This window comes from Lemur catta, chromosome 20, assembly GCF_020740605.2.
Source record: "Lemur catta isolate mLemCat1 chromosome 20, mLemCat1.pri, whole genome shotgun sequence".
NCBI classification, from domain to species: Eukaryota; Metazoa; Chordata; class Mammalia; order Primates; family Lemuridae; genus Lemur; species Lemur catta.
The window spans coordinates 22,267,811-22,295,714 of record NC_059147.1 but is presented as its reverse complement, the minus strand read 5'-3'; the positions used below and the strand labels follow the sequence as shown (position 1 = coordinate 22,295,714).

Here is a 27,904-nt window from a genome sequence, read left to right as displayed (position 1 = left end):
GATCAGTAATAGGCTTTTTTTTTTAGAGGCAAAGGAAAAAGAAATTTATTAATTTGCTGGCAAATAAGGAGGGGGGCAGACAAGTGTCTCAAAAGACCATCATCCTTTCTTTAAGCAGAAAAACAGGGCTTTTTAAAGGGAAAGGGGTTGGTTGAGTTCGGGTCTACGTGACCAGTGTGTCACATGTCTTGGCTGCGGGCTATTGTCATTTAACAATAATTGGTGGTTTTAGTCCACCTTATCTCCAGTAAGGAAAATCTTGTGACCCTTGTCTAGACAATTACATTGAGCCATCTCCTCTAACTCCTGGACTTAAGCTGTGGGGTTGTAGTTTGTTTGTTCTCAATTCCTGGTGTGCTCTTGGCCGAAGAATGACCAGACACACCAAAAGTATGGCAAACGTGAAACGAAGTTCATTGAGGAAGGATGAGATAGGTTTACAGAGCAAGAGCGAGACACAGGTTTGCAGAGCGAGAGCAAGATATGTTAGAACGACAAACAGACCCCTCTGTCGTAACAAAAGGGCAGTAGTAGGCTTTAGAATTCATTGCTTCAAGATGACAAAAAGTCTTAACTTCAGATGTATCTTCAAACATAAGCAAAACCTGGAAGCACCTTCAGGGGAGGAGTTTGAGATTCATTATTAATTGATGTCCGAGTCAGTTTCTGAGCCAAAGGCAGGCCTCCACCCAGGACTGATTTTTAATTTATTCTTTTGAGTTCAGTATTCGACTCTGACGGCAGAAGCCTCGTGCTAGTGACATTATGAATGCTGGTCTCACTGACATTTCTACAGTCGGAGATTACTCTGCTGCTTCCTTATGCAAGAGAATGCAAAGTGTGGCTGAAAAAGGGAAACGGTTTGTACATGACACGGTGCCTTTCCAAATACAGAAGACTTAATGCCTGTGTCCTGGTTCACCTTGTGCCTGTCAGTCCAGGCCAGATGAGGACTAGGACCAGAGCAGGGTGGGATACAGCACAAACGGCAAGTTAGAGGTAAAGGGACAGCATGAATGGGATGTGTCCTTCCTTTTATTCGATTTTTCAGTTCATTTAATAACTTCCTACTAGATCCAATGTGTAAAAGTCGCCCCCTCAGTGGTTCTGTTCCTAAAGTGGGAGAACCGGCCTTCATGAGAGGACTGCGGCAGCCGAACCCAGTAGCTCAGGCTTCGAGCATGGACTCTAGAGCCAGCACGTCTGTGATCGAATCCCACCCAGCCTTGCAACTTGCTGGCAGTCAGACGCTACACAAATAGGTTGACCTCTCTGTGCCTCAACTTCCTGTCTATAAAATGGGAATAATAAAAGTACCACTTTATAGGCTTGTTGTAAGAATTAAATGAGGTTATCTATGTAAAGCATTTAGAATATATAGGTTCTAAAAGCTCAATATGTGGTAGTTATTATTAATAATATTATTAACATGCCCTCACAAATATATACATTCCCCTTCCCCACTTTCCCTTAGTTACATTATAGTTTTTATTTTGTCAGCATTCAGTGTCTATATTATGACTATAACTATTATCTACAGCTATGTAATATACCATGGTTATACTTCCTGTCTTGGATGAATTTTGGTTTTCTCTGAAGTTTATAATTGTCTCAGGTTTACATTTGCTACCTTTCTATGAACGTACTACCATCCATTCATCCCCAGTCTCTGCTGCAAGTTTATAAATTTCATAAAAGTTTCAGACACATCAAGTAAACTAACAGCTTCATCTTCTTGGAGCCAGGTCTCCTGCAACCCTTCGCCCACCCACTCTTGTCTGGACTGGTTACTTTCTAAGCCTACTGCAAGGTTTAAGAACAGAGCACTTTAAAGCTGATGACACTCCGTGTACAAGTACTTATTTATGGACTAGGTGGACTTTTTAAGAGGGTGGCGAACTGGCCAAGTCATTTTGTTGGGAGACTCCATACTATGATTATCTTTTGGGGGGCCCTTGGCATAAAAGAATCTTCTAGTTTCCTATGTAGAGAAGCCTGGCTGCAGGTTTCTGAAAGATGAGTGGAAGGAGGATGGAGGTGTCACCATTCAGTATGTAGACTTTCACTTAATCCTCCTGTTTTTAATGTGGCACTCTCATCTGTAGCTGTACCTGATGTCTCCCTATCAAGAGTCTCTCTGAGCCGGGGGTGGCAGCTCTCGCCTGTAATCTTAGCACTCTGGTAGGCTGCGGCGGGAGGATCGCTTGAGCTCAGAAGTTCAAGACCAGTCTGAGCAAGAGGAAGACCCCATCTCTACTAAAAATAGAAAAAAAATAGCTGGGCGTGGTGATGCATGCCTGTAATCCCAGCTACTTGGGAGGCTGAGGCAAGAGGATCCCTTGAGCCCAGGAGTTTGAGGTTGCTGTGAGCTAAGCTGACTCCACGGCACTCTAGCCCAGGCGACAGAGTGAGACTCTGCCTCAAAAAAAAAAAAAAAAAAAGTCTCTCTGGTCAGTCCCTCCAAAGGGTAAAACCCCAAGCTCTGCTGTGGTTGGGGGGGCGGCAGTGACCGGGATGCAGAGAGTAGATGAGGCTTCAGGGCACCTGATTGCTGGGCAAACACACTTTGAACTAGGGCTTCTGTCTCCCCTATTTTAAGAGGCACAGCGCCATCAACTCCTGAACTTTTCTGAGTTTCTGTGGCACATTAGGCTTGCTTCTGGGCTTCTTAGGTTTAATAAGTCAGTTTAGCATCCAGACCAGGACACTTCTAAGAGTAAAAGAGGATACTATTAATAATTATACCAGAGCATTAGGAGTAAAATGTACTGTTCTGGGCAAATCAAGACTATGACTCTAGGATTCACCCATCTACTTTCTAGCGTCAAAACTTTGGTTACTGTTTCTATTTTTTTTTTCTTTTGTTCTGGTAACTTAATGCCATTTTTTATCCCTTTACTATCATTTTAATGAGGTTTCAGGAGAGAGCAGTGGTGTGCGCTTATGTTTAGTCCGCCAGCTTTCAGGACGCGGCCTCCATTCTTCCCTCTTTACTGGTGGAGAAAGTAGATATGAAAGGCCCATGTGACTATAGTCAGAGCTCTTTTGGTTTTAAGCAGCAGAAACCTGGTCTGAACTAGCTTAGGCAAAGGGAACATGTTAGCATGTCATCCAAAGAAGGACTGAACAACCACATTGTGGAAAGACCAGAGATAGAGCTGAGGGGTCAGTGACTCTTACAATCACCAACAAATATTCCATCTCTTATCTCTGCTTCTCTTGCATTTCAACTTTATTCGCCCGTCCTGGAGTCTAGCTTTCTTTCTATGGCAGCAACATGACCACTCTCAGTGGCCCCGGGTTGCATCTTATATCCAATACTCAGATTCCCTCTCTGGCCCCAAATGCAAAAACTCCAGGGAAGAGACTTAATGTTCCAGCTAAGATCACATGTCCATCTCCAGCTCAACCAACTTGGCAGGGCCAGGTGGGACATGTGGGGTTGAAGGTTTGTGTAACATCATGTTCAGCCTCCACGGTAGCCATTTGTGAGAGGTCAGGCTGGGGTCTGTGCCTAGGACTAGGGAATAACCCCATAGATTTCCTCAACAGTAACTTGGCCACATCCATATGATATTAGTGATGAATTTAAGAAGCAAAGCGGATAAAGATTAGGACTCACTACCTTCCTGGGATTGCTAAACTATAAACGTTCAACCTTTTCTAGTGATAACATAAGAGACAGTTTGGAAGCCCTAACATTTAAAACTGCTCCCTTTCTGCCTCTCCTGCATAATCATTTACATAGATCTACATACGTTAGAACTTGGTTTGTCTTTCTCTCCTGCATCAGACTTAAGATATTTTATTTTCTGGAGGATAATTTTCTCCTTACCCTTCTTATTCTGACCTAAAATGGCCAAGACAATTGTCTCATTTAAACATTCAAAGTTACAGAATTTTAGGATGTTAGAACTAGAAGAGGCCTTACAGACTATTTAATTTATATTTCACAAAAATTTCCTTATGCTGCATACAACTCTATATTCCCCTCTTAGAGATTCAGGGCATGTTAGCCTGTTAAGGAGTCTGAGAAGTCCTGTAGCAATGTCCTAAGCTCACTTACCCAGGAACCCTTTTGTCATCATAAGCATGCCAAGTAATAACGTTCCGTGGAAGATACTTTGGGAAACGATCCAGCTGTCTTATTTTATGAATGAGGAAACTCAAGCTCATGAAGAGACTGTGGTTATAATATTCCAAAGCTAATGCCAGGAAGAATTAGCACCCATTTCCAGTCATTAGTGGTGACTTATGTTGGCTAAGTGCTAATGAAATACAGTATCTTCCCTCTTCTTCCTCTTATTTAATTCACTCATTCATCTTGTTCATCTGGAACAAGGTTTCTCTTATTCTCCCGGGTAGCTTAGGTATCCTCATTAAGGTGAAATGGAGCACAGAGTAGGCACTAGGATTCAGACAGTCTAGTCCATCAGCTTCCTTTCCCCGCGTCAGACCCAGTGCACTTTTACCGTAACAAATTATTCTAACATATTCTGTAGTGTTCCCTTTATAGCTTCTTAACCTGTATTCATATTTTTAAATCAGTATAATGCCCCAATTGTAATATAAAGAAGAAATGAAAAGGATAGTAGTTTATAATAAAATAACATGTATTTTAGTGTATAACCGTCTAGGCCACCTCTAAGACATAATGAACGATTCAGTTGCTCTCATATATGAAATCACCATGAATATAATAGCAGAAAATACAAATTGATTCAGATGTCTTATGTTGATAACTCAGGGGTACCATGAGTGATCTTGAGTAGTCTAATTTTCCAAAATGGCAAGCTGTTCTTTGAAAATGCCAAACAAATCAAAATATTCTCTCTCTCTTAGTTTATGTGATAGCGGCACTCCTGAAAAATAGAGTATAAATTAAAACCACACAAAAAAATACTTTTATTTAGCATTTACTATATGATAGCATTTATACCTGAGCGCTTTACATGAATTAATTCATTTAATCCTCATAGTAATCCATTTAGTTATGATTAACGTCCCCACCAGGACAAAGAAGATCAGTGACTTGTCCGACAGCTCAGGAGTGGCAGAGCAGCAGGTGAGCCCTGGCAGTGCAGCTCCAGGACTCGTACTCATATCTCCTTTTTTTTATATATACAATTTTTATTTTTCAATTAAAAAAATAAGTAAAACCGGAAAAAAATAGTAAAAAGCAACATTTCTTTGTTTCCCCTATTTGCCCCTACCTGCCCCCACTGCACCAATTTCAGCCCCTTCAAATTTCTCCCCACCTGGTTCTAGGAGCCCCCAGGCGATGTCCCTCGTGCCTTCTGAGATGGTGGCTATAAAAGGCTGTTTGCTTTTGCTACTGTGTTGTCCTCTGGCTGCTTTCTCTCTGGCTTTGTCAAGCTATGGTGACGCCTCTATGTTTCTGTTAGCTCCGGTGATACCACGGCTTCTGTATACCCCACTGGTGGTACTATGTTAGTCAGGGTTCTCCAGAGAAACACAACCAAGGGAATGGATGGATAGATAGATTGATTACGAGGGATTGGCTCGTGTGACTTAAGAAGCTGAGAAGTCCCACAATCTGCCATTTGTCATCTGGAGGCCCAGGAAAGCCTGTGGTGTAGTTCCAGTCCAAACCTGAAGCCCTGAGAACAAGGGAAGGCAATGGCATAAGTCCTGGCCCAAGTCCAAAGGCCAGAGAACCAGGAGTGCCAGTGTCGCGGGGACGGAGGGCAAGAGGAGATGGATGTTCCAGGCTTAAGCAGAGCAGCCATACTCACATCTTCTCTGTCCCTTTTACCTGGGTGACTCAGAAACTCAATCACCTGGGCATTCCCTGCACAGATCGTGGCTAACAGAAGGCTGCTTCAGATCCTGGAAACCATGATACCCAAAGGAAAATAGGCCAGACTACATCCTCACGGCATATTTGCTGTCTACCGAGGAGAATGGCAACACAGTGACAGGAGAGTGTTTGGGCTAACCTTGGACCCAGGTACCCTGACCTCCCAGGACCTGCCAGCGTGAACTCTTCAGAGAGCAGAGACAGGAAACAACCCTGGCTTCGTTTTCTGCCCTTCCTCATGTTCTCCCTATCTCTTGCCAAAAGCACAGTCTAGCCACAGACTACACCGCCCGGAAACTTCCCATAATGTACACTGAACTGGGAAAAGCAGGGAGCAGAGAACTGAAGGAGACCAGTCACCTTCAAGGCTGCCAAGCTGGGGAGTCCCAAAGTCTTGGGACTTTTCCTCCTGCCCTGCAGCCTGGTTCAGGAATTGTTTCTTCCTCAGAGAGTCATTTTGCTGATAATCAGATGGGCCTCTGGGTTGCAAAACCCATTTATTTCTGCTCCATCATCTGAAAGGGAGGAGTTCTGACTAAGTGTGTCCTCCTTGGGGTGACGTGAGATGACAGTCTGGATTGATGCTCTGGGGTCTGTTCCAGCCCATTGCTCATCACCCCACGGTTGGTTTGCTCATAGCAAATCTGCAGCCAAATAAATTCCGTGTTCTCTGAGGTTGGCCCTTAATAATAATATAGGTAACATTTATTAAGGGCTTATTGTATGCCAAGTGAAGTGCTAAGTTCTTTATATTTTTATCTCACCGAATCCTCCTAAAAACACTGTGAGATAAATAAACTTATTAACTCTGTTTACGGATAAGAAAATTCAGGTGCAGAAAGTTTACGCTGGATGCTCGGGTCACACAGCCAGCAAGTGGGGAACTTGAGTGCACACCCAGGCTGTCTTCAGCGCCAGCGTGGCTCTTCCGAAGGAGCTAAGCAGAGCTGGCCTGAGATGTACTTGAGGAAGAGGTGAACCGTTACAGGGGTACTGGGGCAAAGCTGGACTCCTAGGCCTTCTGCTTCCTTAGCCACCGGACTTCCTTCTGCTCTCTGATTCTCCGGGGTTGACAGGTATTCGGTTACTCAGGATGGTAAGAAAACTACGGCCAGAGAGACCTTTCTGAAATGCAAATCTGCTGAAGTCCAGTCCCCAGCTGGTATTAATATTTTTTTTAATGGTTCCTTGCAGTCCATAAGACAAAGACGAGTCCATTCATAATCTGGCCCCACCTGCCTTCTATGACTTTCTCTCCCACACTTCGCCTCTTATGCCCTGAGAACCACACGGCAGCCCCAGAATAAGCTGCCATGCTGTTTCTTGCTCCCTCATCTTGCTCCAGACTGTTTGTTATGCCTCAAATGCCTTCTTTTCCCCATCCGCCCATCTGATGAGTTTTATTCATCCCTTAGGACTTGACTTAAATGTTACACTCTTGTGAAAAGCTTCCTGATTTCTCAGATAAAATTAGTCCTCGCCTCCTCAGGCTCCACAGTACTTCACATATTGGCCCAGGATTACAGTAGATGCTGTAGTGATTTGTTCACATGTCTGGTGTCACCAAGAAACCATAAGTCCCTGAACACTCCATTCACTTCTACATTCCCCGACTCTAGCACATTGCCTCGTTTATGAGTGCGTGAAATCATATCTATGAGAGGCATGGAACACTTCTCTTGAATTTCTTTGTGCCTACCTTTGCAGTACATAGACTTCTTAGATCTTAAACTGGGACTTCTGGGACTTCCAGACTCCTCCAGTAGGAGGTTTCCCAAGAGCCAAACTTGTCTAAACATGTTCTCTTAAGGAGGGAATTTTGCTTCCTTACTTGGAAACACGTAACGTTTTTTTTTGTTGTTGTTGCAATTGGGTTGTAGACCTGCTGTCCCAAAATCAGCTGGGAGAAGGAGTCCTGAGGCAGAGTGACAGAATGAATATTGACATGCAGCCAGAATCAGTCTGCATTTCAAAATTTGGCTTCTTCCACACTATATATATATATAGACATGTATATATATATGTGTGTGTGTATGTGTGTGTATATATATATATATATATATATATATATATTTAGATATATTTAGCTGTCAAAATTTTAGCACATGTATTTCCCTTAATTCCTGCCATCTGAGCAGAGGTTTCTACCATAATGGCAGCTACCCTAGCAAGAGGTAGCTGCATTTATCTTATCTTTTCATTTTCCTATATAATGCATGTCAGTAGCCTACAATGGTCTCTGTCTTCACAATCATGTTTCACATACACATGTTTAAGAAATTTTTTTTTAATATTTTGGGGAAAAGATGCAATCTTAATTTATTAAGATTATTAAAGATTATATAAGATTAATTTTATTAAAAATTATTCTGACTACCCCCCTTTTGGAAAATAAAAACCTTATTCTTGATAATGAAGAAAATTCCAAATGTAATAGGTTATGTCTAAATCATTTTGCCCTTGCAGTTGATGCTTAGATTTTTTTCATAGGCAAAGCCATGACATTGACTTCTGCTTTTGAGACCATGGCATGTCTCTTACTAAGTCTCCAATCGATTGTTTTTCCTACCATCCTTGCACTATTGCATCATTATGATTAGATCATTAGAGTTTCCTGGGCAGCATAAAAAGAAATTTTTTTAAAAGCCTGAGCTCTAACCTCTACGATTCTGATTCTTAGGTGCAAGATGAGACCCAGGCATTTTTAAAGTTCTCTGGTGGATTTTAATGAGCAGCGAGGGTGGAGACTCACTAACTAGGACGATGGTATCACTCAGAGGCAACGGCATGCACCCTAGGCAGTGTCACTGTACTTTTCTGATATGGGTGGGGGGTTGCATTTTCCAGTCTGGTCCACACCATGTATATATCAGCACATAATGCAAACCCTGCCAGGACCTCCAATGAGTCCGTGACTCTGGTTTTTCTGCCCTTTGGTTTACCTTATGTTTCTGAAACATCTTGCACAGAGCATTGAGTTCCACTGAACAAATGCCCTGAGGACTGTGTCCTGCACTCCCCCTGCCCATAGAGATCCACAGAGGCATGGCCGACTCAAGCTAGACTTGCGGGTGTGTAACCAGGGTAAGCCTGGGGTGATTTAGGGTGTCCCCAGAGCAAACTGGCACCCGAAAGGAAACCCAGATCTTGGAGTCAGCCACTAGCCCGTCTGCTGCTCTTCCTCCTCCCTCACCAGCCAACAGCTTCGATGGTGCAAGAGAAAGATCAAATTCTCTGCACGGTATCCCCCGGTATATTGGATTTCCTCATAATGCACATGTTTCAAAGCAAGGTTTGTGGAGTCAGACCTGACAGATGCGGGTTTGAATTCTAGGCTATTTGTCCTTGAGCAAATCTCTAAACCTCTCTAAACCCCGTTTCCCTAATTCATAAACTGCAGCTAATAATACCTGCCTCATAGGATTAAATGAGATGATGTGTGTAAAGGGCTTAGCACAGCGACTGAAATGTAGTAGATGCTGAAATGGTAGTAGTGAGCCATTTGCAGGTGCTGTCTCGTCTCGCGCTGGAGGCTTTAGGTGCAGAAAGCAAACAGGACTGTGTGGTAATTGTGTACGTTTGAAAGCTGGGGTTATAATCACCTTGTTAGGACGGCGCTCCCCATCTCTTCTCCCACAAGCAGCAGCCTGCTGCCTTTGCACACACTCTGGCCATTTTCCCTGATGCCTTTGTTCTATTTCAGGGCTGGGGGGGGTGTGGGAAAGCTGCCGCCGTCCTCAGTTTGCTATTTAAAGGCTTTCTGAAAGATGCTGCCTCTGCTGCTCCTACCACCACGGCGGGCGGCACTCCAGTCCCTGACACACAGCTGCTTGGTGACCGACTCCTGGAAGCCGGGTGGCATGCCTCAGCATATGCTAGACAAGGAGCACACACAGTTAGGTGTCGGGAAGTCTGACTGTCTACTTTTTGTGTAGGGCCCCTGAGCTATCATCCCTCCCAGGGCTTAACCTCTAGCCACAGTCTTGGTCTTTGTCCCTAAACTACCTAGCCGGTCTCTGTCCCTGTAGCATTTTTGGCACTCGACCAGTTAATTTTTTTTCCCTTATTCTTCAGTAAAAATCACGCGTGATTCCCCCCTCATCCCCTTCCCACCCCATCTCCAATTTGTACTTGAGATGCTGTCCGCGTTTAACAGCCAGACACAATCCAGAAAAAGTAAAAATGCCATTTATCTCCAGGTCTAGCCGAGAAAAATACTTTGAAAATAAAAGGTTTTTGAAAAGCTCAATAACCTCTGGTTAATAATAATGCCGCGCTGAACTTCAGCATGTTTGAGATTCTCTATCCGTCAGGCATGGGTAGGAATCTCTGACATTCGTAATCCTGCCTTTTTTTGCTGACCTTCCCAAGGCTTTCAGTGAAGTGTCTCAAAAGCCTGGTCTTTTGGTCTGAATTGGCCCTAATTTCTTTTTCATAGGCCCATGAAAGTGAAAGTTTGGGTTTTATCGGTAAAGCATTATTCTTCTTCAGGCCAGAGCTCCGTGAATGAGGTCTAGATTGTCTGCCTCCATTCTGCTTCCTCAATTTATTTGTTTCCTGCCCATTATCTTAGAGAGGCCACTGGCCTCGCAGACCTAAGAGTCTGGCTTCTTTCTGCCGGCCAAGCAGAATTCTCCCTGATGCCCTGTGTTCTGCGCAGTGACACGGTCAGAGCGTTCCAGATGCCACCGTCATCTGACCCACGCCGGCCCCGGGACTGCACTCAGAGTGCATTAAATCCATCCCCCTTCTTGTCCACCGCCTCCCGCTCCTTCTATAGTAATTCCCCTTCGTCTGTTCATCTGCTTGACCTCTCCTCTTTCGCCTCTGCTCTCTGTCCTTTGTTTTCAGAGCTGTACCTTTCCTCGACTGTTCTCAGCCCCTTGATGGTAACCCAGGTTTTCTCAGTGTGGTGGTAATAATAACAACAATGCTTTGAATTATAGATCATTTTGCTGATGATCATAAAATACCCTCACTTACATTATCTCTTTTAATCCCCACAACAAATTTGTAAGGCAGGTAGGATACGTGCCTCATGCCCCCCACGTCACAGCAGTGGAAATCATAAGCGCTCTGAGAGGCGGTAGAGTGTAGTGACAAATAAGGAACCCCGGCTCCAGAATCAGACTGCTGGGGCTTGGATCTTGGCTCTACCTGTGACTAGCTGTGTGACCCTGGGCAAACCGGAGGTCATAATAGCACCTTTCTCGTGTTGTTGTGAAGATTAAGTGAGATAATGTAGATAAAATGGCCAGAACCATACCTGGCACATAACAAGTACTATATAAGGATTAACTCCCATTATCGTTCATTCATTCCTCAAAGATTCACTACGTGCCAGGCTCTGTTCTGGGCCTCAGTGATGTAAGAGTAACAAGATGGACACAGTCCTGTCCTTCACGGAGCTCACAGTCTTCCTGGGGCAGGCTGTCATACCACTACTTTCTTAGCACCCACCATTTGCAAGTCTTTGTGCTTAGATTTTTATAGACATTAATTCTTTTTTTTTTTTTTTTTTTTTGAGACAGAATCACTCTGTTGCTCAGGCTAGAATGCCATGGCGTCAGCCTTGCTCACAGCAACCTCAAACTCCTGGGCTCAAGCGATCCTCCTGCCTCAGCCTCCCAAGTAGCTGGGACTACAGGTGCACACTACCACGCCCGGCTAATTTTTTCTATTTTTTAGTAGAGGTGGGGTCTCGCTCTTGCTCAACCTGCCTTGAACGCCTGACCTCAAGTGATCCTCCCACCTCAACCTTCCAGAGTGCTAGGATTACAAGCCTGAGCCAACGCGACCGGCCTATAGATATTAATTCTTACAACAACCTTAAAAGGAGGCCATGTTAATCCCCCATTTGACAGATGAGATCAGGGTTCCCAGAGGTGAAGTAGATTGCTCACAGTTCCCTTGCTAGGATTTAGGAACTCCAGGGCTCACTTCTCCCACTTCACCTGCCTCCAGACCATTAGGTTTGACTGTGTGTCTGCCCTGCCCCCACACTGTGAGCTCCTGAGCTCCTGAGCCCCTGTCCCTCTTCACCCAGAGCACTTAGCCTATTCTCCTACACACAGTAAGGAAGATGTTTGCTGAGCTGGTCTCTGTTGATGATCCTTGACTCTCTGCCCCATAACTGGTCTCATCTGTTCGTTCCTGCTTACCTGAGCCACAGAATCGCTTAGTGGTCAAAATTAGGGTGCTTAGAAGTTGGACTGTAGCTTTCTGACAGGTTCATACCACACCTAATGCTTATTCCAACGTATTTTTACACAGAACTAGTTGGATTCTGGGGTCTTCTCCTCCTCAGGGCCCTAGTCTGGAGAATCTTTTTGTCTGCCAGGACACTCTCCAGCCACTAACTCCAGTTCATGTCCTTCCTGGTCTTCCGCTGCCTTTTATTTTCATGTCTGACTTCCCTGTTATTCCTGTTTTTGTCTCTCTGCCTCATACTTATTTATTTCTGAGCCACAGAGGGAGCCACAATTGAGGGTTGATAGGATTGTATAGAATTCAGTTTTCTTTCCTTTTGATCTTTTTATTTTTTTGCCTCATCTATTGGTTCTGTAGAAGATTGAATTTCTAAGTACAATCAGTGTATGCTAGCATTTAACTTTTTTATCCTTTTATATTTAGAAAGCCATTTTCCCCTTAAATATTAAGAAATTATAGCTTGAAAAGTCTCTCCTAGATCATATCTTTCTGGAGACCTTATTTCTCTAAATGTCATGTTCGTGACCATTTGCGTTATGTCTTGCTGATTCCATGTAATAATAATAGAAAAATAGCAATTGCATTCACCTAAGTTCCATTTGTAAAATCACCTTGAAATGTAAATGACTTTTAAAATACTAAAATAATTTTTAAAGTGTAAATGAATGTACTCATTCCTAAATGTCTTTACTAATGGAGCTTATGTTGAAGAGGTGGTCCAACTAGCCTTTTTTTTTTCTTCCTCTATTTTCCAGATATTCTGGCTTGTGGTTATATGGCTTTTAAAATCAAACAAATAAATTTAGGAATTAAAAAGAAGAAAGGTATTTGTCATTTATTTCTTCTTTTGTTCTTAACTCAAAGAACAACCCCTTCTGGGATGTTCCAGGCCAAGCTCATTGAAAGAGACAAACACTGTCTTCCTGCTTTTCCATTGAACGTGCACCTGTGTGCCCAAGGCAGTCCTGCTGCCTTTTCAGTCTGCCATGCCTCTTCTGGCCCTTTCTCAGCCACATCTAACCCTAAAGACTGCCCTTGTCCCCAAAGCATCAGCTTTGTGTGTTTCCGGAATGTGGCATCTGGAGGGGGGTAGGGGGAGGAGAGAACAGGAGAGTGTGTGTACCTGTGTGTGTCACATGTGCTCTCTAAATTCTTCTGATAAAGAACCTGAACCCCACCTCTTCCAAAGAATTTCAGACTAGGAATCTGCGTACTATTATACTTTAAGATATCCATGGCCTAAGAGCTTCTCAGATGGAGAACGTGTTTATTTCAGCCCCCTGCTGCAATCAGCTAAGCTAGCTCTCCTCTGGGTAAGACACACCCACCCCCTCACACCAGTACCCCCTCCACCTTTCCCTGCAGTCCTTGGGCCTTGATGCAGTTGGGGGATGAATGGCAGGTGTGTTGAACTCTTAATGAGAGGTTTCCTCGTGGGATTGCCTATATCCTGCCCACCACAGCGGCTCCTGTGAGTAACTTTACCTCTGAACTCTCCTTGTATTCAGCCCTTGATCCATGGGATTTGGTGAGAATCCCTGGCTGGCAGGAAGCTTTGATCCTCCGGGAGTCCAGAGGAAGTCCTGTGATGTGTGGGATCCCTAGAGTTACAGGGATTGGGGAGAAGCTACACCAGGGTGGGTTGCTAAGATAGACCCATTAATTAAGAAGGAGCCTTTGCTTAACACTCAGTTACCAGAAAAGGAGATCCGGTAACTGATAACAAGAGGCTCAGCACCCCTCAAGTATGAAGTGGTGTTTGCACAAGCACTATTGTTATTTTAAGGACACAGCAGTGCCCAGGGAAAAATTCCTACCCACACCAAGAAAGAACAGAATACTTTAGAGCTTCCCTTTTTAACAAGTAAAAGCTAACCTTACTTTGACTGTTGGGAGGCTCGAGCAAAAAAATCTCTAAGGTGTCTCTGACAAGGAGAAAGATTCCTCTAGTAGAAAAAAAAAAAAAGATGACCTTAATAAACAGTGAAAACTCTAGAATTTCTGTAATATATGAGACACTCGGGGCTGTAACCCACTGGAGAGAGTGTTAGGAGACTTGTCTTTAAGCTGGCAAGCATGCTGGTTTGGGTTAGAAGCTGCCTTTCTGGGAGGTGGCTTGGGGCTGAGGGGACTCGCTAAAGTGTCCTCATGCCATTCCTTGGAGCCCCCCTTTGGCTACAAAGAAATGTCAGCGTGAAGGCCCATTCACATGTAGGGAGATGTTCCTCTTCCCCCACCCCCTCCAAAGGCAGAAATGACTTCCTTCGCTTCCTTCCGCAGAATCACGCACGTGGAGCTCACTCTGCACAGGGTGTGTGTGCCTGTGTGCCCGTGTCCCCACCGGGCCGCAGCCAGAGGGGCGGGTTCGTGCATTATTCATCTTCTTTATCACCCGCACGCTGCCTGGGCACGCTGTCAGGCCTTAATAACGATTATCGGATGGGTGAGTAAGCATGAGGCAGCCGCTGCGGGGAGTCATCATCTTTCCGGAATCATCTCATTTTCATGCTGCCAGCCTCGAGGAAAGATTGGACTTCGTCACCCAGAGACAGGTTTTGAAAGGGCAGTGGGGACAGTGTCAGAGAGCCAGACGGCTGACCTAGGCCACCTGACTCCTGTGTGTCTCAGAAGCTCCCGAGAAGGCCCACGAGATAACTGCCCGGCAGAGACTGGGCAGCATCTCTGTGAGGTTTGCTCACAGGACTCAGACACTAACGTGGTGACTCTGGGCAAGGGGCATTGAGGGTTGTTTGCAGAGCCGACTGCATAATACATGGGGCCCAGTGCAAAATCAAAATGCAAGGTTCTTTGTTTAAAAAAAAAAAAGTACCATTAATGGTATTAAAACATATATATTTTTCCTTTCATAGTGTCTCTCTTGACTTACCCTGGTCTTCATTATTTGCTAGAGAAAAATTAAAATATTAAATTATTAGCATGAATTTTCCTGTTCATCTTTGTATTGTGCAATGCCAATTTCAAATGCAAATATAAGAACATTTGCAGCATCACTGAAATTACACAATATGTATTCCGAAGCTCGTACATGCATATGTATTTCCTGCTTAGCAGTAGACACTCCACGCAACACGGGCTCAATGTTTTTATTTAATCGCTTCTTGAGACGTGCACATTCTACCAACGCTCTACCTTTGGTTTGCTGATGAGTAAGAAAGGACTGAAAGGAACAAGAACTGTAGGTTGCCCTGCTCTGTTACCATCTTTGGTGTAGCTGGTTGGTGAAAACAGGGAAGAACATGAGGAAGAAAGGATGCAGTAGGGTTCCCTGGCCATCTGTGTTTCCTAGGAAGTCACTGCCGCCTTTGCTATGTTGAAAGCAAATTCTGGTTTGAATGGAAAGTGTGGCCTCTCGGAGCTGGCATGGCTTCCATTTGCTCCGTGGTAAATGTAACGACATGCTTACCTTGTACTTGCTTGAAGCTTCCCACACATTGTGAATCCACCAGAATTCTGTGCCTGCGGGGCAAGGTGAATGCTCTGTGCAAATGTGCTGCTGAAGAATGGTGGACACAAATCGCAGCATCTCCTCTGCTGACATCCATGCTCCATTGTCCCACTGGACTTCGTTTAAAAAACACAAGTTCAAAGATAAAATTATTAAGAATTTTAAGATGGCCAGCCTGAGCAAGAGCAAGATCTCATCTCAGGCTGAGCGAGGTGGCTCACGCCTGTAATCCTAGCACTCTGCAAGGCTGAGGCGGGAGGATCGCTCGATGTCAGAAGTTCGAGACCAGCCTGAGCAAGAGCAAGACCTCGTCTCTATTAAAATTAGCTGGGCGTGGTGGCACATGCCTATAGTCCCAGCTACTCTGGAGGCTGAGGCAGGAGAATCGCTTGAGCCCGGGAGTTTGAGGTTGCTGTGAGCTATGACGATGCCACTGCACTCCAGCCCGGGTGACAGAAGGAGATTCTTTCTCAAAAAAAAAATAATAATAATAATAATTTTAAGATGGGAATAGCAGATCATTAAACCAAACAAACATGGACCTTCTTAAGCTTGTAACCTTGTGTGACTGCACAGGTCGCATACCCATTAAGCCAGCTCTGGTTGTCCGGCATTGCTTCAATAGTCATTCTTAGAATTTTTGGTTTTTACCAAGTGAGAGACTGGCAGGAGTAGCGTGCAGGCCTTTATTCATTCATAAACTTTTTTCTGTATCAGCCTCGTGCCAGTCACTTTATGAGGCACTGGGGCTACACCAGAGTGACAAAGGCAAGATGTGGCCTCGTTGTCAATAGTTCTTGTGATCTCCTGAGGAAAACATTTTTTAAATTACAGAGTAACTATTTAAATTACAATTGGACGGTGCTACAAACAGAACTACAGGAAGAGCAAGAAGACTTGTCTAGGTCGGGTGTCAGGGAAAGGATCCCTAAGGAAGTGGCATTTTAGGCTGAGGGGGTAGGAGCCCTGGGTTAAAGACGAAGCAAAATAGTTCCCCCAGGCTGAGGGAACAGCATGTGCAAAGGCTTGAGCTGGCAAGGAGCTTCCCCGAGACAGGGAAAGAAAGATGGCCGCTAGAGCATGGCAGCCAGAGGCGGCAGCTGTGGGAAAGGCACACACTTGGGAAGCTTGTTCTGTGTCGCCTTTCCCCTGCCTTCCTCCTCCCACTCCCGAGTACCGTACTGATCAAGAATATCCAAGGATGGAAAGGTTCGTTCTTTTTTTTTTTTTTTAATTTCAGAATATTACAAGGATACAAACGTTTTGATTACATGAATTGCTTTTGTACAGATTGAGTCAAAGTTATAAGTGTATCCATCACTCAGATAGCGCGCATTGTACCCGTTAGGTGTGAATTTACCCATCCCCTCCTTCCCCCTCCCACCTGCTTGATTTCCATTGAATTTTACTACCACATGTGCACATGAGTGTTGATCTATTAGTTCCAATTTAGTAATGAGTTCATGTGGTTTTTGTTCTTCCATTCTTGTGATACTTCCCTTAAAAGAATGGTCTTCAGTTCCATCTAGATTGTTACAAAAGGCATTAGTTCACCATTTTTTTTATGGCTAATACTCCATGGTATACATATACCACATTTTATCAATCCACTCATGTATCCATGGGCACTTGGGTTGTTTCCACATCTTTGTGATTGTGAATTGTGCTGCTATAAACATTCGAGTGCAAGTGTCTTTTTTATAAAATGTCTTTTTTCTCTTTGGGCAAATACCCAGTAGTGGGATTGCTGGATCAAATGGTAGTTCTACTTTCAGTTCTTTGAGATATCTCCATACTACTTTCCATAGAGATTGTACTAGTTTGCTGTCCCACCAGCAGTGTATAGGTGTTCCTTTCTCTCTGGATCCATGCCAGTATCTGTGGTTTTAGGACTTTTTGATAAAAGCCATTGTTACTGGAGTTAGGCGATATATCATTGGGGTTTTGATTTGCATTTCCCTGATGATTAGAGACACTGAGCATTTTTTCATATGCTTCTTGGCCATTAGTCTATCTTCTTTTGAAAAGCTTCTGTTTGTGTCTTTTGCCCACTTTTTAATGGGGTTGGTTGTTTGATGTTATCTTACTGATTCACTTGAGTTCTTTGTAGATGCTGGTTATCAGCCCTTTATCAGATGGATAGCACGCAAATATTTTCTCCCACTCTGTAGGTTGTCTATTCGCTCTATTGATTGTCTCCTCGGCTGTGCAGAAGTTTTTTAATTTAATCAGGTCCCATTTATTTATTTTTGTTGTTGCTGTGATTGCCTTGGGGGTCTTCTTCATAAATTCTTTGCCTAGGCCGATGTCTATAAGAGTTTTTCCAACCTCTTCTAGAATTCTTACAGTTTCATGCTTTATGTTTAAGTCTGTTGAAGGCTCTTTCTTTATTCTTACAGCAACTCCGAGACGTGTGATGCTACACACTTAGTGGACTGGGCACCCTGCTGCATACCCACCACACTGCAGTTCCCATCACTTCCATCTGCCATCGCCAGCTCACTTCTTGTTCCTCAAATGTGACCTTTCTTTCCTCTGACCTGTCATCACACACTCTCTCTCTTTTTAATGTTTTGTAAATTTCAAAGTATTAATTGTTTTGGTTTCATGTATCCCTTTTGTAATGCTTGAGTCATGGCTATAAATGTGCTGATCACCCAAATAGTGTTCTTGTACCCATTAGGTAGGTTTTTGTCCCTCCCCTCCTCCTCCCTCCCCTCCACCTCCCTCCTCTCTGCTTGATTTCCACTAAGTTTTACATTCCTCTGTGTCTAAAAGTAGACCTAACATTTGATCCAGCAATCCCACTACTAGGTATTTACAAAGGAAAAAAGCCATTTTATCAAAAAGACAGCTGCACTCGAATGTTTATTGCAGCATGATTCACAATTGCATAGATGTGGAATCAACCCCGGTGCCCATCAATTCATGAGTGGATTAACAAAATGTGGTATATGTATATCATGGAGTACTATCTAGCCATAAAAAGGATGAATTAATGCCTTTTGCAATAATTCAGATGGAACTGGAGACCATTATCCTAAGTGTATTGTCTGTCTCTGCACATCTTCTTATTTTCTGACACACCGTAAGCCTTTTAAGGGAGGTTCTACATGTGTTTTATCTGTTAAATGGCCTTTGCCTAGTAGTCAATTCAGTTAAATGTAAGCTTATTTATTTTTTAACAGGTAATACACTCATAAGATACAATATTAAAAAGACACAAAAGGGTATATAATTCCCCCCTCCCCTTCCCCAGTTTCCCCCTCTGGAGCAACTAATTTTTTAATGTATTTTGAGGGAGATAGTCTATGTCTATAGTATACAGATTATTATATATGATATTCTATATAATAAATATATATAATAATTATATGGCTTTTATATAAAATAATGGATTAATGTCTATATTCTATTACTTTTATTCTGATCTTCCTTCTTTTTAAAATTATACATTGGGTCAGGCGTTGATATTCAGCCAACTCTTGAAGTTCCAAAATAGTAGGAGGTAAATTTTTATTTTATTTCATTTTATTTATTTATTTTGAGAAAGAGTCTCACTCTGTTGCCCTGAGAAGAGTGCCGTGGCATCAGCCTAGTTCACAGCAACCTCAAACTCCTGGGCTCAACCCATCTTCCTGCCTCAGCCTCCCGAGTAGCTGGGACTACAGGGTGCGCTCTACCATACCCAGCTAATTTTTCTATTTTTAGTAGAGATGGGGACTCACTCTTGTTCAGGCTGGTCTCAAACTCCTGAGCTCAAGCGATCCTCCTACCTCGGCCTCTCAGAGTGCTAGGATTACAGGCATGAGCCACTGTGCCTAGTAAATTTTTAAAGCCCACTAGAACCAATTATTGTCAGAGATGCTGTATGTAGTAAAATAACCCAACTTGATGCATATAGGTAGAACTATTAAAAAATAGAAGGAACGTTGCATAGTATAGTGGCTAAGATTGTAGGCCCTATTTCTTTTAAGCAAAATACAAAATTTAGAAACCATAAAGTAAAAAAATTGATCAGTTTAATTATATGAAAAAATATCAATTTCTTCACTGGAAAAAATATTTCACAAAGAAAAAAATGCCAATCTAGGAAAAATATTTATAATCGATACACAGTAGACCTTTTTCTTCATCTTCAAGGAGCTCTTAGAAATCAACAAGGAAAATTTCAATTATACATACCAGGAAAAAAATACAAATAGTTTATGTATTTATTAGAAGGGTGCAAATTAAAAACAGAAAAATGCTATTTTTCATTTACTGGATTAGCAAAGATAAAGTTTATAATACATGACACTGATGAGAATGTGAGGAAACAATAATTTTCATAGTATTAGAAAAAATGTAAATTATTGCCACTTTTATGGCCATATCTATCAAGATTTTAGATGTATATTACCCTTTGGCCCAGAAATTCTATTTCTAGATACTTGTCCTATAGATATACTAGTACAAGTCTGCAAAGACTTAGGTATCAGAATGTTTATTGCAGCAATATTCACAATAGAAAAAGATAAAAAACGAATGACTTTCTTTGGGAGAGTGGATAAATAAATTGTGTTACATTTGTCCTCTGCAGCCATAAAAAAAAACAAGTTATTTCCATATGTGCCAATTATACAAAAGATTTCCAAAATATGTAAAGTGGGGGAAAAATCATGGTACATAACAGAGTGTAGAATATAATTTTGTGCTTTAAAAAGGAGAGAGAAAAGAGGCATCTATACAAATATGCTTGTAAAATCCGAGAATATATCTTGTAATTAACAATGATGTCCTCTGAGAAGGGAAACTAGGAGCCTGGAGTAGGAAGAGCCTTACTTTTTCATACGTGCTTTGTTGTACTGTATTATCTTTCCAGTAAAAGTAAAAAATAAGAACACATGGATGTTTCTGGATGTTAGAAACTGGGCTCCACCATTTTTTTTTTAAGCTGAGTAACCTTAACCCTTTAGTCCTCAGTTTCCTCAACTATAAAATGGGTCTAATAACCTTCCTCTACGTGACTTTATATGACTGGCATAAAAATTAGATATTATATGGAAAGTACCTAGTATAGTACCTGACCTCAAAGATAGTCGTTTTTGAGGTAAAAACTCCTAAACCAGAAGTAACTTCACAGGGAACTACAGACAAGTCATGTGACCCAGTTGTCTTCTGTCCTTAGTTTGACCAGATAGTCCCTATGTTCCCTTACTCTGTTTCCCTGCTCCTTTGGAACCTATTTCTTGCTAGAGGTTCTAGCCCAAGCCAGGAGGAGTAGGAGAGCCTGGGAGCAGGTGCTTGGGGCATCCTCCCTATTCTGTATCAGCACTGGTCATGAAGAACGGGTGTGAGTCTGTCTCCGGAGTCCCCTCCTGCTCCTCATGGCAGAGTTGCAATTGCAAAAACTATATACAGTGAGTGGGGGAAGGGCATGGAAATGGAAATGGGTGGAAACTTTTAAAAGTAGGGGCAGGGAGAGGCATGATGGCTGAAGAAGTGGCCTCCTGGGCTTCGTGAGAGAGCTGCCTGTTCTGTGGGTGGCGGCAGAGGGCTTTGTGGGGAGCTAGAAAGGAAGTGCTGGTGATCGGCTGTTCTGGGTGCAGCCATATCTGGGCAGTCTTGCCTGTTTGTGGTCCTGAGGTCACTGCCGTGCTTTGGGACTGCAGGAAGGGGTCTGGGACCTATAATTGGGCCTGAGAGTGAAAGGGAGCAGCAGCCCCGAAGGCCACGTGCTGAGGCGTCGGGGTGAGTGAGAAACACAGGGGGAAACTGTCTCAGTACAAGTGCTCAAGCCACCCCTGCCTCCTTCTCCAACCCGAGAAGGCCACGCCTTGTCTTCTTAAGGAAGCCTGTGGGTTTCCTCACAGAATTCAGCCGGGAGAAGGCAGTTGAGTCACACAACAAATGTTGGCGCAGGACAGTAGATAGATGGTCATGACTGTCTCTCTCTCCAGGTGCTGAGGGACGTCCTCAAGGATCTCTACCACCTGCTGAAGCACGTGGTGTGTGTGGAGCCCGATGATGTCGCCAAGCTCCATGCCCAGCTGGCCCTGGAAGAGCTGGACGAGATAATAAAAAACTTCCTGTTCCCTCCACAGAAGCTGGAGAAAAAGATCGTGGTCCTGCCCTAGACAGCGTCTCAAAGGACATGGAGGAGGCAGGGAGGGACCAAGCAGCCAAAGCAGTGCCCAGGCCTTCCAGCAGGTGGCCCCGCTGCCTCTTTGGGGCTGGCAAGATGGCTGACCCTGGAGGTGGCCTTATGATGCTGGTCACTTTGGTCTTCAGGCTGACCTTCCCAAAGCATCTATTTAGCCATCCTGCATCTAGTCCAAAGAGTGTGCAGTTAAAAGAAAAAAGATTACAAATCTCATTAATCTGCACAATTTTCACTGTCCCATAGCATTTTTGTTTTTCTCCTGATTGCATTGAAGATCAGATCCTGTAGCAATCTTGGAAGGACGTCCACCTGATGCAAGTATATCTTAACGTGACAATGGGATTTGATTAATTGTCTTGCAACCTGCGTAGAAGAGGTTGGCCACCTACATGTCGTGTATCTCCCTGTGCTCTGGTGGTGAGATGATTCTTCCTTGTGTTAACGAGGAGCAGACAGCGCTAGTCAGCCGTGGCTCGGTTGGCAGTGGGGAGGGGAAGGAAATAGTTATTACCACATGCAAAATGGAATAAAATTATCTCGGCTGGAAAGGACAACAGGTCTGAATCTGGCCCTTTCATGTTGAGATGGAAAGCTATGGAGTGGGAAAGGCTTTGATTCCCAAAAGAGAATGTTCCGGAGAAGAAGAGTAAGCCCTGCTTGTGCTCCCGTGCCATTTTCCTTCACTCTTTCTGCTAGTATTTGCATAGACTTGTCCTGATCATCAGGAGAAAAGACCCACACGCATCTCAGAGAGTTTATATCCTGCATTCTGTCCTCTGCTCCTTTTTAGAAAGATGATTGCCTGACAATGGGTTAGTCCTAAATGCAGGACGGAAAGTATGTTGCACAGTGGTGGCCCGATGCCAGGGGTAGTGCAACAGTTTCAGATATAGCACTGTGGTCTCCACTTTATTTATATATATGTTCGGCCACTGCATTTTGATTGCAGCTAAAAGAGATAACAAAAAGGAGAAACTGGCTGGCTGCTCCAGATAAGCCTTCCCTGTTGTCACCACCTTGACAAGGCTCACCCAGGGCTCCTTGATCGGTTCAGCTTTTCAGGGCTCAGTACAGAATTCTATTACAGGATTTTATTCTGCTCTCTGGGGTGACCAGACCAGGGAAACCAAAATGCAATTTCTGAAAACTCAAGTGACTAAAGATCTATATACAACATGACCATTTGCCAGTTAATTACAATTTTTTTTTTTTTTCATTAGAGATAGGGTCTCATTCTGTTTCCCAGGCCTCCTGAGCAGCTGGGACTACAGGCGAGCACCTCCTCACCCAGCTAATTTTTTTTTTTTTGGTAGAGATGGAATCTCACTATGTTGCCCAGGCTGGTCTTGAACTCCTGGCCTCAAATGATCCTCCTACCTCAGCCTACCAAACTGCTGGGATTACACGTATGAGCCACGGGGCCTAAGAGTCATGTCTTACTTGCCCATCTCTTCTCCGTAGAGCCCCCTTCTGCCTCTCCCTCTGTCCCCTCTCCACCACTGCGCTCTCCGTTCTCCGGGCCCCTCCCCTTCAACTGCTCCTCTGCCCAGTGCCTGTCACCCAGACTCACCTGTAACACTCACTCGGTCTTTTGCTCGGCCCCAGCCCCCCTGATCTCCTTTCTTTCCCTTCCTGGTCTCTTCCTCCTCTTCCCAGGCCTGCTGTCCATAGCAGGGGACATGCAGGGGCCCAAAGCAGTGGCTACAGCCAACCCCCCGGCTTCTGCCCAAGCTCTGACTGCCTGTTCAGGTTTGACTTCCTGAATGTTCTGGAGAGTTTCCCCTCTGCTTTGTTTTTCTTCCTCCTTGGCACAAACTTGCCCTTCTCCAAGTCCTCTGTTATTAATCAGAAATCTCTTAATTTTCACTTTGCTCCTTATCGTCTCTCCACACATGTACTTTTCCACACTTCCTAACAGCCCCCCTCAGCCCCTGCTCCGTTTGTTCCCCCCGCTCTCCTCCGTTCCTTTACTTTCCTATGGCTCTGCCCACCCATGCACGTGTAAGAGCCAGCGGGCCAGTGGCTGCAGGGTCGGAAAGCAAGTCACAGACAACAACGACAGGAGCTTATTGAGCACCTACTATGTGCCATCTGCTGCACTGGGCCCTGACAACACAGCAGTGAGCACAACAGACAGAACCCTTGCCCCAGGGGGAAGGAGACAGACAATAAACAAGACAAATAAACTGGAATGTCAGGTGGTGACAAATGCTATAAAGAAAATAAAGTCAGGAAGGAGGATGAGGATCGTGTGAGGTGCGAGCTGCAAGTCGAGACCGGTCGTCCAGAGACTGCCGCACGGAGAAGCTGACACTCCAGTGAGGAGCAGAAGGAGGTGACGGAGCGGCCACAGAGATTCCTGGGGGGAGAGTGCCCCATGTAGAGGGGGCAGCAAGTGCAAAGGCCCAGAGGCCAGCACGAGTCCGGCAGGTTTGGGGGGCGCCGTGTGGCTCGAGCACAGCGAGAGGAAGGGGAGGGGATGAGGTGAGAGGGTGATCCCATCAAACCTTGGGGGCCACTCTGAGCAAGGTGGCGCATCCGCAGACCTATTTTTACCTTAAGCCCCTTCAGCTTGTTTTTGGAAAGTGCTTTAAGGCCAAGGTGATAAATGCTGTGACACAGGAAATGGGTATAACCAACCCAGCCACTGTTTTCTTCCTCAGTAAAAGGAAGCAGCAGCCCCATCCCTTTCCACAGCACCCCCCAGCCTGGCCCCGGCCGTCCTGCGTTGTCACAGCTCCTCTCCTCTGGCGGCAGCAGTTCCTCCTCCTCATCGGTCAAAAGAGAAAGGGGAAAGCAACCGTGTGGATCTGCCCTCCGTCCGTCCACCTGCTGTCTCTTTGTCTGAGAGGTGACCGATCGAAGCACTGCCTGCCACCTGCCTGTGACTCTCACCACCCGTTTGCCGCATTGGGGGGATGGCGACAACCTCTGAAAGTGGATCAGCCGATAAGAGTAATTTGGGGGATGATTCATCTGACCCGTACACAACCAGACAGGCTTGTGCAGTCTTTGCACAGACATCCAAATCTCAGCTGGCGTTTCTATGGCAGGAGGAGAGAGTTAGAAACAGGAGCTGAGTTCCAGGGTGGGCTGTGACAGAGAGCCATTCTTCCCCAGCTATGAGGATCTTCTCTGCCACCCCCCTGTCCCCAGCAACAGCCGTGACCTCTGAGGGCCTGGCTGTGTCCTCCAGCAAGTTCTGCAGCCACAGACACGCTGCAGTCACATGCAGCAGCTTCACTGCAGTCTGCAGCACCTCTCACTTCCATGCGCCACTCTGCTTGGAACCCAGTTGCTGCTTGGGGGTTGGGGATTTGCGTCTCGGGGCCCACAACACCCGCTGCCGCCTCCTCCCTGCTGGCGGGGCTCAGGCCATGCTCAGCGCCCTCTGCACAAGCCCGCAAGGGGAAACAGGGAGGCGACCCCCACCGGCAGCCCTGGAGTGGCTGAAACTTGTCATTTGAGGGGTCTTGCCCTGTTGTCCCTTCCAGAGTTCTTCCCAGTGGCTCGGTAGCTCCCTGCTGTCAGGAGGCTTCAGTTTTGTGCCCCTCCCCCAGAGGACACGCTGCGGTCCCTGCGGAACACAGAGTAGCGAGATGAGTTGCTCCGTGTTTCCTTTAGGCTGGAAAGTCATTTTCCATCCTTAAGCTTGTCCGAGTCTCCCAGCAACCGTGCAGAACAGGGCGGCGAGCTATTGTTATCCCCCTTCGGTGGGATTTGGATCCAAGTCTCCTGGGTCCCAGCCAGGATCCTGTTTACCACATTGGAAGACCCTCCACGGACTATTCTGAACATCTGTTGAATACAATGGCGCTTCTGCCCCCCAAATGAGCGTAGAAGTTAAAGCCTTTCCAGGAGAGTCCAGTTTGAGGTGCAGACTCGGTGCTCCTGCACACACATGAACCCCAGCATGTGGGGCCCACAAAGAAGTCATTTGAGCTCCAGCGACACATGCTGAGGGCTGCCTGCTGCTCCCCTGCGCTGGTCCCTGCTCCTCCTGAGGGTGCAGAGCGGCACAGCCCTCAGGTGCGATGCCCTGGCTGCTGTGTGCGTGTGTGTGCACGTGTGCAGGTGACATATGTTATATGACTTATAACACATGTAATCTTTATGTACCTTGTACTATGTGCACTGCGCACATATTCATCCACTTGACCCTGACCTGGGCCTGTGACATAGGTACTATTATTCCTGTTCTACAGATGGGAAAACTGAGGCACACAAGGGGCTAATTACTTGCCCCAGATTACATGGCCAGTAAGAAGTGGCCAAACCAGGCAGACTGGTTCCAAAGGCTGTGCTTGTAACCACTGTGCTGCTGCTACAGCATAGACACGGTGTTTCCAAACTGTAAAATCTGTTCCTAGTGTAAGTGAGTATAAAGAAAGTGGTTCCCTCCTTGTGTAAATGGGTTCCCTACATCAATTTAAACTTCACCCCTAATTTTCTAAAAATAGTGTCCTTGTGCATCAAAACCCAACCTTAAGCCAGGCTTAAGGTGCGTGCCTGTAGCTCTAGCTAGTTGGGAGGCTAAGGTAGGAGGATCGCTTGAACCCAGGAGTTCAAGACCAACCTGGACAACATAGCATAGACCTTGTCTCTCGGGGAGAAAAACAAAACAAAAACCCACCACAACCCAATCTCAGACACTAGAACTTGTTTCACAGATTGTGTTTGACCTTATGCTATAGTTTGCCCAGAAGCTAGAGATGAGGTTAGTTAAAGTTCCCTAGTCTACCTGCTCCTGTACTTTGGCAGCTTTGGTAAATTGCTTATTGAAAGGCTTATTCTTCTTTTATAGGGTGGCCAAGGTCGGAAACATCTAAGACTGCCTTCCTGGGAGCAGAGGAGGCAGAGAGCCATGTCGCAAGTGTGCAACATAGAAAATTTAACAAGTCTCCCCATGAACTCCAGAGCCCAGAAATATCCTCTGTTAAGGTGGCTGTTGTTTTAACCCTTTCATTTTCTGTAAACAGGGCTTCAGTTCTCAGATTTCATTTTCAGAGTAACTGTATTATTTTAACTGTTGTTTCTTCCAAGAAGCTCAAAGCATATGTACATTAATAGCTCTGTTCCCAGCTGAGCATGGTGGCTCACTCCTGTAATCCCAGCACTGTGGGAGGCGACGGTGGGAGGATCCCTTGAGGTCAGGAGTTCAAGACCAACCTGGGCAATATAGTGAGACCCCCATCTCTGCAAGAAATTAAAAAATTAGCCAGGCATGGTGGTGCATGCCTGTAATCCCAGCTACTCAGGAGGCTGAGGCAGGAGGATCGCCTGGGCCCAGGAGTTTGAGGTTGCTGTGAGCTATGATGATGACGCCACAGCACTCTAGCCTGGGTGACAGAGTGAGACCCTGTCTCAAAAAAAAAAAAAAAAAAGGCTCTATCCCGTACCATCCCTGCAAGAAGAAAAAGAGCCCTCTTTTGGAGAAGGGAAAAATAAGGCCCAGAGAGGTAAATTCTTGCCAAGAGAAAGCAGAGCAAAGAGGGGAGATGTAAGCGCAGGATTGCAGAGAAACTTCTTCCTTCCTTCCCTATTTCCTCTGTCAACCAGGTGGCCAGCCCCTGTCTCCAGCACAGAGCTGCAGAAGGGCCGAGGACAGGAGATGTCGCTTTCAGGAGATGGCATTTTGCAGAGAGCCCCAGGAGCACTTCTCCCCTGGGGAACTAGGAAAGCTACCGGGCCTGTAAGTGGTTTATTCAATGACATCAGATTTCATCTGCAGTGTCTGCCTGGACAGCTGAAGCCAGCTCAGAACAGCGCCTGGGTGGGGCCTTCCTAAGGTGCAGCCCCAGTCGTCACACACAAGGGTAGCCACCTGGGCTGGGGAGAACAAAGCCGCCCGCTCTGCATTTCGGAAGTGGCAAGAGCAAGCTCCCCGCCCCCTCCATACACACGCCTTTATTGGACCACACACCACTTTCAAAACTTCAAAACCTGTGGCGACTGTATTAATCCTAGAGAAAGGCCAGCCTGAGATTAGAGAATGGCGATACTGATGTTTCAAAGGGCTGGGGGGTGGCGGTGTTCGGAAATTTCAAAGACCAAGTCTCCGCCATCACTTATGTGGGTATTTCTCTGCTGCCAAGACCAAGGCTGTATGAGAGTAATGGAGACTCTGTGCCCCACAGAGAGCAGCTCAGACCCCTCCCGAGTCTCTAGAGAACACCTCGCCCCATCCTCTGCGCAGGGAAAGCCCCCAGAGTGCGAAAGTGCTGTGGGTAAGATAATGACAGCTAATCATGCTGACAGCCCT

At 45.2% G+C, this 27,904-nt stretch overlaps 2 protein-coding genes across 4 annotated transcripts in view; both read left to right on the top strand.

Annotated features, from left to right (window-relative positions):
- Window positions 1–22,196, top strand: part of TANGO6 (transport and golgi organization 6 homolog) — a 157,679-nt gene extending 135,483 nt beyond the window's left edge. For 2 of the 3 annotated variants that reach the window (XM_045533395.1, XM_045533397.1), the window contains one exon: window positions 21,440–22,196. In XM_045533395.1, the coding sequence (XP_045389351.1) occupies window positions 21,440–21,616 (177 nt within the window). In that variant the 3' untranslated portion in view covers window positions 21,617–22,196. Of the gene's footprint in view, window positions 1–17,896; window positions 17,921–21,439 lie in introns of those variants that run through there. The other variant, XM_045533396.1, reaches the window with a different exon arrangement.
- Window positions 22,197–23,321: 1,125 nt separating this feature from the next.
- On the top strand, window positions 23,322–27,481 carry LOC123625091. Its single transcript, XM_045533303.1, has 5 exons — window positions 23,322–23,391; window positions 23,899–23,977; window positions 24,306–24,597; window positions 26,447–26,583; window positions 27,202–27,481. The coding sequence occupies exons 1-5, from the start codon at window positions 23,322–23,324 to the stop codon at window positions 27,428–27,430; spliced, it is 807 nt and encodes a 268-aa protein (XP_045389259.1). The 3' UTR covers window positions 27,431–27,481.
- Window positions 27,482–27,904: the final 423 nt, after the last annotated feature.